General features: G+C 35.9%; 1 protein-coding gene across 1 annotated transcript; it reads left to right on the top strand.

Moving 5' to 3' along the window:
- The first annotated feature begins 3,447 nt into the window (after window positions 1–3,447).
- chchd1 (coiled-coil-helix-coiled-coil-helix domain containing 1) lies at window positions 3,448–8,979 on the top strand. The gene is made up of 3 exons (XM_059359338.1): window positions 3,448–3,784; window positions 6,069–6,187; window positions 8,110–8,979. Exons 1-3 carry the CDS (start codon window positions 3,646–3,648, stop codon window positions 8,218–8,220), a joined length of 369 nt encoding a protein of 122 aa, XP_059215321.1. The 5' UTR covers window positions 3,448–3,645; the 3' UTR covers window positions 8,221–8,979.
- Window positions 8,980–10,377: the final 1,398 nt, after the last annotated feature.

The following is a 10,377-nucleotide window of genomic DNA, read 5'->3' on the forward strand; positions in this document are numbered from 1 at the left end:
GTGAATGGTTGTCTGTCTCTATGTGATAGTCTGGCAACCTGTCCAAAAAAAATGAATTTTTTCGGGGACTGGACTGATAATAGAGAGAATATTGGACTTCATCAGATAACACAAACTCAACTCCTAATGAATGATCATGTTGCTCTTTAACTGCTGAATGTGTAATGAGTCCAAGTTAAGACCAACAATTCCAGAGCCAAGTCTGAGGTTTTTGTGTGTGTCCCTCCCACTTCTGAGGCATGCGATGTAACCCTAAGGGCCGGATTTTGCTAGAAAGGTATTAGTCTGAAGGTTGTGTTGTCCAAAATCCTGTGTTTATAGCTGGAATGACCAGTCTCACTGAAACAAAGAGCTAAAAGTTATGGGGGGAGATGTAATATCAGTGCAAAGTGTGGTAAGAGGGGGTTTCATGAGATGTTTGACCAAAAGACAAGGACTAATAATGAAATACCTGTCTTCTTCTAATCTAACTCGCTCCCCGTAGAGAGTCTGTGCACACCACTGGAATACAATAAGTAAAACAGTGTAAAAAGGTAAAACTGGGTGGGTTTTTTTCTGTCCTTGCATAGGTACAGATACATAGAAATAGCATATTGATAGTTTGTCTTTTCATTAAATTTCAACTCATCTATAGAAGTCGTTTAACTCTATGGAGTCTGGGGCTATTTTGTCCATTTTTGAATCATTTTCATCCTGCCTGTATACATCACTTAAAAATGTTTAAATGCCATGTTTTTGTTGTTTTCAGCACAACCTCACATATATGACCTGATAATAATAGATTTTTAGTCGTTTTGTGTACTTGTAAGTCATTTTGTGTCTTTTGTTGTGTATTTTTTTGTTATTTTGTGTCTTTTTTGGGTCTTTTTTTGGCCATTTTGTGTCCTTTAGTCCAACGTAAAATGTGATTTTGAATCTTTTTTTTATCTTTCAAAACACTATCATGCTCAATAAAGAATTTTAAATGTTGCAAATGTGAACAAAGGTTACAAATATAACATATAAGAGGGTTACATCCAGTTCTATAATTTTATACTAAATATATTTGAGCTTGTCTCCAGTTTTACTTGGTATATCATCATCAAACTGAAACTGGCTTCATAGAGTTTACAGCCAGAACTTTAGAGGTAAATTTACAGTAGGGCTCCACGCTGCTTTGTTTTCTAGTCTAGATGTGATGAAGAAGTCATAATTGTGTAGTGAAATAGAAGTATAAAGTCACATAAAATGTAAATACTCAATAAAGTACAAGTACCTTAAAATTATACTCAAGTACAGTAATTGAGTAAATGTACTTAGTTACTCTCCACCACTGCTGAAGGCTGATGTTAAAAAGCCAAAGCTGATCTCATTTGATATGCTACCAACTCTAATGTTTGCTGACAGTGCATCCACGCTGAACATGCCCTCAGACAGGCTGATGTTACGACTTGCCCTGCATTTTCCCTGAATGTCATGTAGCCATGGGCCATGTGCCAGAAGAACACAGCACAGAGGACTTTTTCCAATGCAACCTACACCATCTCCATGGTTAAGTTTAAGGTAGTAATCTGCTCTGTTTCATATCAGTCTTTTCCTAGTCTTGGGTTTGGATCATATCAAACATGTTTGATATTATCTCAAGTCTCCACAATCACCAACCAATAGATGAGCGGGGGAAAGGTCCCCGGTTCCAGACTGGCCAGTAAAACCACTTCCACAGGAAAAAGGAACATCACAATAATGCTAGTAAGCTCAGTCCTAAATAAAAATATAGTGATGTCATATATTTCGATTTTTGGGAGCGCTGTTTCTTGGTAAAGAGAATAGTAAGGAGACCAAGTTAAAATGTATCAATAAATGTATACATAAATAAGTAATAAATAATCGATGATTAATGTATGATTAACTAACTTTTATAGGACATAAATGTATATCATGAATTCATGTCTAAATTTTCCTTTCCTTTATTCTTCCTTATATCTTTTTTTTTTTTTACTGTAAAATTGTCAACTTTTCATGTCAGAAAAACAGAAACCCTTTTTCAGCTTTGTGAGGGGCATTTTGTGGCATCTTTTCTTCTTTTTTTTTTTTTTTTTCAGCACAAGAGAGAGATAAAACTGTCAGAAAATAAATTTGAAAACTGCGCTCCAGGCCACAAATTCCACTCTACAGAAATAATTTATACATAGAAATGTAGGAAAATTTGTCTTCTCACTCACAATCCTCTGGTAAAGCTGTCAGAGTTATAGTTTGGGCGTAGGGCGCACAGATGCGCCACCGACAGGCACCAAAAGCTTCATTGACAGCCATATTAAAAACGTAGGAAGATTTTTGTAAAAAAAAAAGCATATTTAATGTTTTTTAGATCGCGCTTACAAAGCTATTTCTTCATTTTTCTTCACAAAAAACATATGTAGCTGTTCAGGAAGAACTCAGGGCGCTCAAAGTGAAGTTGGATCAATGATATGTATTATGGTTTTGCCAAAAATGCTTTTTGTTCGAGGCCAGAAATTCCAGTCTGTCCACCTCTGGCTGCTGTCACTGTGTCGGAACATTCGACAGCTGCAGTTAATTCCGTTGATTGCTCTGCTCTGATTGATCCTTTGATTTTTACTCTGATTGCCTTTGATCCTTTGATGTGATTACAGTTACAGATACACACACGCATGCACACACACATGCGCGGGGAAGCGCACACACTCCTCCAGATACACATGCTTCTCTCTCTCTCTCTCTCTCTCTCTCTCATACACACACACACACACTGGTAACTTTATGTGATTTTAGTTACACACACACACACAAATGCTCGCGTAAGTATGCACACACCTCCAGATACACATGTTTCACACACACACACACACACACACACACACACACACACACACACACACACACATTTTGAGGTCAGAGGGCATAGGTTGCTGTATAAATAAATACTTGAAAAGGAATGCTTGTTGTAGGTGTGCTAGGTGTTGTAGGTGTGATATTATATGTATATCATATAATATCATAACATTACTAGTATTAATTGTTTGAAATCTCTGAAGAATCTCATCATAGTGTACACACACTGGCAGTAGCCCCCGCGGCCCTTTCAGAATTTCCCCAGAGGAAATTGTCTAGTTATTATCATTATTATTATTATTATTATTACTATCCACTGAGCTATGCACTCTTTAGAACATACCTATTATTATTATTATTATTATTATCATCCACTGAGCTATGCACTCTTTAGAACATACTTCTTCTTCTTCTTCTTCTTCTTCTTCTTCTTCTTCTTCTTATTATTATTATTATTATTACCATCCACTGAGCTATGCACTCTTTAGAACATACTGTTTTTGTTTTGTATTAATGTTCTGTTTTTACTGTTTGTAATATCTGACTTTTCAATAAAGTTTTTGAAAAAAAAATCACTGGCTACACGTGTTTTACGACGGTTAATTTCGTTTTACGGCACAACATGGCGCTCCACTGATGATCTTCAGACAGACGTAGGTGTTGAAGTGAGGATTGTTTTGTGTTTTCTCCTCTCCTGGTTGGCGGAGGACAGGTCCGGACATCAGTGTAGCAGCAGCAGCAGCAGCAGCAGCAGGAGGAGCAGGAGCAGGAGGAGCAGCAGCAACAGGAGGAGCAGCAGCGGGTCAGTGAGGAGCCATGTCGGCCCAGGGAGGCGTGTTGTTCCAGGAGAAGGTCAGCAGGCTGCTCAGCAGACAGAACGGGAAGCCGGTCCTGAAGCCCAACAAGCCTCTGGTGCTCCGGGACGAAGTGGCCAACAGAAAACTACACAAAGGAGGTACTGGACATATAATATATGTCATATATGTGTGTATAGAGAGAGACTGTGTCCCTAATCGGCCACCGTCCGTTAACAGACAGGGCTGTATTTTCAGAATCCTGGAAACCTGGAGGCATTTTGGGGTAAAAGTGTTTTCTTGGTTGGTCCTATAGTATTTTTTGTGCTGAATCCATTTCTGCCGGATGTCAAGCTGTAAAAGTTACGGCGTCATTGTAAAGGGGGGATCCATGGCTTTCATTTAAGCCCAAAGTTGTATCATTCTGACTTCTGATTTTAAGGCTCACAATAACCTCTCACAAAGAAATAGTATGGGTATATCATATTTTTTCCTGAATTGACAGAGTCTATTAAGTATTGCAGTTGTTGGTTTTTGGATCCCTGATGTCCCTTGGTCCTACAGGGATCACATAAACTATATAGTTTAGGCGAAATATGTGGGAAAATGTGTGTAACTTATGGTTTAAAGAGGTCACGTGACCTCTGTGTCTGTCAGAAAGATACAACTTTAGGCTTAAATGAAAGCCATGGATGCCCCCTTTACAATGATACCAAACAACCATATACTATATATTCACAAATGGGAAAATTGTAGCCATTTCTAATATTGGGCGATTAATCAATCATTATGCTAATTAATCAATCATTATGACTAAATTGTAACTTTTACAGCTTGACATCTGGCAGAAATGGATTCAGCACACAAAAAATACAACAGGAACAACCAAGAAAACACTTTTACCCCAAAATGCCTACCACCTCGTTTTCTGAAGTGGTTTTCCCAAATTCGGTCCTGTCTATAATGCATCCAACAGTCTTTTAAACTAACTACAAGTGTCTCAAAACAAGGCTGCAACACTGGGTCTTGGTTGATCTCAAAGAACTAGTGTTGTGGAAATAACACTAGAAATAATAAAATTAATAATAATAAAATTAAAAAAAAAAGAAGAGAAGACGCCACAAAACTCCATTATCCATTATTTATTTTTTATTATTTATTTATACATTTGAACTGTGTCTCCTTACTGTTCTCTTTACTGAGAAACAACGCCCCCACAAATCTAAATATATGACATCACTATATTTGTATTGAGGACTGAGCTTACTAGCATTATTGTGATGTTCCTTTCTCCTGTGGAAGTGGTTTTACTGGCCGGTCTGGAACTGGGGACCTTTCCCCCGCTCATCTATTGGTTGCTGATTGTGTTACGTCACTGAGACTTGAGATAATATCAAACACGTTTGATATGATCCAAACCCAAGACTAGGAAAAGACTGATATGAAACAGAGCAGATTACTACCTTAAACTTAACCATGGAGATGACGGGAGCGCTGTGACTCCCCTAAAACTCCTAGATTTACTTAAGACTTTCAGCTTTTCGTCAGGGACTGGGAAAATGTTTTGGTGTAAGCCCAGCATTATTCATTTTTCAGAATATATGTACCGTATATGGCCTATATTAATGAGTTGGAAATTACGTAAATACATGGTGAAAATGAACATACCTATTAGATCAAATAATCATCTAGTTATATTCTCAATAACTTTAAATGATTCCTTGACCCAGAAAATGTATATTTTGACACCAAGATTGACCTTCTGAGTGGCTTGGAAGATATATTAGTTCTCATAGACTTTATATGGCTGCCATCTCCGATCCGCAATCTTGATGAAATGGCTCCAACCAAAAATTTAAACTTATGGTGACAGAGAGCATGTGGAACAAATGTGGAGCTTTTTTTTTTTCCAATGTGTCCCCTTTATTTAGCTCCGCCTCCTGACTAGAAGGGGTAATGGTCATTTTAAAGACACAGTCAAAAATTGGTAAACTTTTAGTTTTTAACTGTCTGATACTACTGTAAACCACTGAGAAACCTTTTGTTAGAACTTTTTTAGGGCTAAACCATATTTGCATCAGACTAAAATGCAAGAACGTCTCCCCTGGTTAAGAGTCAAGGATAGACTATCTGCTAATGTACTAATATACTTGCATAAAATAATTAATACTCAGACTCCAAAATGTTTTTATAATAATAGAATTTACAGCTCAAATATTCATTCTTAAAACACTCCAGGAGCGAATTGTGGACTGATCACTCTAGCACTACCTGAGTCTGTCTCTAAGAACTTGTCAGTATTTTATAGGTCAGTAGTGCTTTGGATCAGTCTTCCAGGTGAGGTTGGTGAAATTAAGGGAAAGGCCTGGATTGATATTGATTTAAGGTTTTTCGGTTCAGAAGGTGCTTAATTATTTTGTAACATGAAGCTTTTTGTGCACACAGAGGCCACCTGCGTCACAGAGATGATGGCCGTAATGGCCTGTTGGAAGAAGAACAACTTTGTGGACGGTCTGTGCTCTAACCAGATCAAAGGATTCTACACTTGTGCTGAGATGGCTCGGGTATGTTCACTAGCACAGACACACAACTGACACATAAACTGCTTTACGCTGTAAGATGACCTGCATGTTCAGTTTAAAGGAGGTGGCTGAACGGACAGTGGCTGCTACACCCTTAAAATGATGCCAAAATGTCTTCTAATGCACACTGGGAAATGACACATTCACAGGAAGTACACTTATATTATATTATTATATATCTATATATTAATCTAGATATTTTCTGTATGTCTATATACAGTATATGATGGGAGTTGGGGATTAAGCTTTAAGTCTGTGCTCCAAATTTAAGATATTCACTGAGCTTGTTTGAGTATATAACTGTAAATACAAAAATATACTTGGGTTTTTTTTAAGTTTTACGTTTAATGTCAATTTTGCTTTTGTTTCTGTACCTGCCTAAAATGTCTATTTCCATCCTTTGTCTTATTTGTTTTTTTAAAATCCTCTTTTTGGCCATATTGTGTCTTCCGATGTCGTGAACTCTAGTGACGAGGTCTCTATATATTAGACCAGTGGTTCTCAACCTTTTTTCAGTAAATGTGAAATATTTTTTCAGCCAAGTACCCCCTAACCAGGGCAAAGCATTTTGGCTCGGAAAAAAACAAACTTAAAAACAGAGCGCTGTGCCATCAGTGTCTGATTTATTAAACTTTGGAACTGATAAACACATACAAAATTCATACAATTGGGGGAAAAAAAAACTATTTTTCATGTTAATAATCCATGACTAAATTTATTGCAAATATTTCTCATCACTAAAATGTAGTGATTCAAACTAATGTAGTAAAAACAGTGAGCATATAACCATTTAAAACTATAACTGCTACGCTTCAACCACGACTCCATCTTTGAGTCTTCAAGTGATTGACAGGTGATGCCAGGTGTCATATGACAGGTTGGGTCGAACCATCCTGGTATGGGGGACACTCTGGGTTTTTAGGAGAATTAAATTGAATAGCCTACTGAATATAAAATTAATTTTATGAACTTATACTTATATTTTCCCAAAATATTTATTAAATAATTCTTTTTAAAGGATTTTTGCATGGATGCTACTTTTTAAATGTATATTTTAAAATCTGCCTATAGAAACCAGGCTGGAGAGGACTGCATGACGGATTCCAAACTGGGCCCACTGTGTTGCAAAAAATGTGTAGAAATTACATTTTGAATTAAGTATTGTGGTGCTGCAAAAATGTCCCCACCACTCATTTTGATCAGAATGATCATATTCATATATTTTTCAATAAAAATTAGCATATTGGTGCAATAATTGATTAATTCAAGACTGTGAATTACATTGCAATTACAATTTTAGTCAAAATAATCACATTAAATATATACATATTATGTATATATGTGCTCAGGACAGAGAAAGCTGGATACACTACACTGTAAAAAATAATCTGTTTAATTTACGGTAAAATACCGGCAGCTGTGGTTGCCAGAACTTCACCGTAAAAATTACAGTGATTGAGTTTTCTCTTCTAAATTTAAATGTAAATATCAGCAAAAACTGTAATTTAGACTGAATATTCCCGTTATTTTTAGGGTAATTGTGTCATTCATTCACACATCATGGTATTTCTCCATAAATTTTGCATGAAAATGTTATATTTTTACAGCAAAACTGTGCGTTTCTTCCAATTTATGACAGAAAAAAGTAAAAGTTTTGTGCTATTCTTTGATTTACGGTAATTAAAAGTGTCTACTACGATATACAATTATAAATTTTACAGCCTATTTTTGATGTAATTTTAGTTTTGCTGTAATTTCTACAAACATTTTTTTTACAGTGTACAAATATCCACACATGAGACATTGAGCCAAATCACTTTTCTGAGCTGCCGTGTGCCAAAGTTTCTTTGTTGTACTTAATGCACGCATTTCTCATTTAAAAATCCTGTTTTTCTCCACCACAGGCTGCCATGAGGAATAAATCTGGACGGGACACCCCTCAGGGAGGACGTCTGCCCCCAAAACAAGTCAACACCCTGTTGAAGAGATATCCCAACCAGCAGAATGAGATCTAGCAAAATACATTTGAAGGCAGAACTTATACAAACTTGATATGTGCGGGCTCAAAAGGACTGAACTAGGAACTGGAATAGGATCATTTGCTGGACTTTTAGGCTACTGAACAGATGCATCTCAATAAATTAGAATATCATAAATAAGTTTATTTATGTCAGTAATTCAATTGAAAAAGTGGAAATAACACATTATATAGATCCATTACACACAAAATGAAACATTTCATGTCTTCATGTATTTCATTTCTTCTAATTATAATAATTATGGCTTACATTTAATAAAGACCTAAAATTCAGTGTCTCAAAAAATGTGAATATCACAAAAGACCAATTTTTAAAAGTGTTTAAAATGGAAATGTGTTTGAACACAACAATGAAATAGTTGACAGTCACAGCTTAAAGAAAACATTTAACATAACATCGACATCATTCTCACTATGCATAACAGCTCCTTAATATTATTGGGCTTTGATGTTTTGTGTGCATTAACTTTTGGTTTAGTTTCAGTGGTTTTATGTCCATCTATATGACTCAATACTTGGTTGGAGCTGTTTGACTTCCATCATATTCTAATGTATTGAGATGATCCTGTAGAATTCAACAACAGGTAAACAACACATGTATTGGATGAGTAAAGGAAGGAGTTGAACACAATGCAAGTCTGAGTCAGTGTAAACTCCACATGTCTGAGTTATTACTGAGATTGTTATTTGCATGTTTAAATCTTTTATAAATAAAGCATCTTTAAACATTAATAAACCCTGCAACCATGAAATTCTTTAAACGGGCTACTAATCGAGGCTATTAAATGTTTAAATAAATTAAAAAATTAAAAATTACTTTATTCATCCCTGAGGGTAAATTCAGTTAGTCTGGTAGAATCTCTGTTAGAGTGAGACAGTCTGATGGCTGTAGGAGAGAAGGATCTTTTGTATCTCTGCAGCATAAAACAACACACTACCACCACACACTGATAAAACATCTGCAGCATCTTACTACAGATGTCTAGAGATCTGAGCTTCAAGAAGAAAAAAAGGCGGCTCTGCCCCTTTTTGTCAGAGCGTCAGTGTTTAGGGACCAGTCCAACTTATTATCCAGGTATACACACTGCAAAAAAACATGGAGCTTACCAAGTATTTTCTTCTTATATCTAGCTATAGTATCTTAATTATCTTGTTTTGAGTATAATTTACCTACGGACCAGAGCTTCATGTGCTTATTTTAAGAATGTGAATCTTTTTTTGTCATGTGTAGGTAACAAAACCTAAAGAAGTCATTTTGTCACAAAAATGAGTGAATAAGCATTTTTAGCAGAAATTTCAGTCTTGTGTAAAGACTTCTTTTTAGGATTGCCATTGTTAGCGTTTCATGCTTTTCAATCTATTCAACTGCTGAATATGGTGAGTTGTTACCTAAAATATTGGCTACAATTGAAAGTTTTAGTTTCATGTAGTTTAAATGCTATTACAAAAGCATTTTCTACCACCAGTATCTAGCCACAGATACTGATATTAGAAAAAAAAGTGTTAGTTTCAAGTATTGCTGGTTTATTTTAATGTTACTACAGTTGGGCTTTCGAGCAAAAATTGCTCAAATTAAGTATTTTTAGACATTGTTTTTCCAGTGCCTTTTAATTCTTACAAAGACAAAAGTACTTACTGCACTGGCAGATACTTTTACTTGTTTCCAGCATGTATTTGCTCAATTCTAGTTATTTATTTCAAATTTTTTGTCAGTTGGTATTTGCAGTGCACCTAGATACTTATAACTTGGCACCACCTCCATGTCCACCCCATAGGTATTCACTCCAGTCACTGAAGGCTTTTATCAGATCCCTATATTCAGATTCCTGTCCATTCCTGATACACGCCACAATAGCAGTGTCCGAGTACTTCAAATAATTTATCATTAAAACATCATTAAACATTAATATACCCTGCAACTGTGAAATTCTTTAAAGGGGCTACTAACTGAGGCTATTAAATGTTTACCAGTGTCTTCTGCTATTAAATGTTACCTGTTCTCCAGCTCAGACACCCTTGGTGCATCAGTGTCTCCTCCACAACCGGTTATGCCTAAAAAAATAAGCTCTAATAAGAGCTGCCTACTTAATGTAAAGAATTGTGAAGTTTTAAGGTTGGAATATAATGTTACTTT

Source organism: Centropristis striata, chromosome 20 (assembly GCF_030273125.1).
Source record: "Centropristis striata isolate RG_2023a ecotype Rhode Island chromosome 20, C.striata_1.0, whole genome shotgun sequence".
NCBI classification, from domain to species: domain Eukaryota; kingdom Metazoa; phylum Chordata; class Actinopteri; order Perciformes; family Serranidae; genus Centropristis; species Centropristis striata.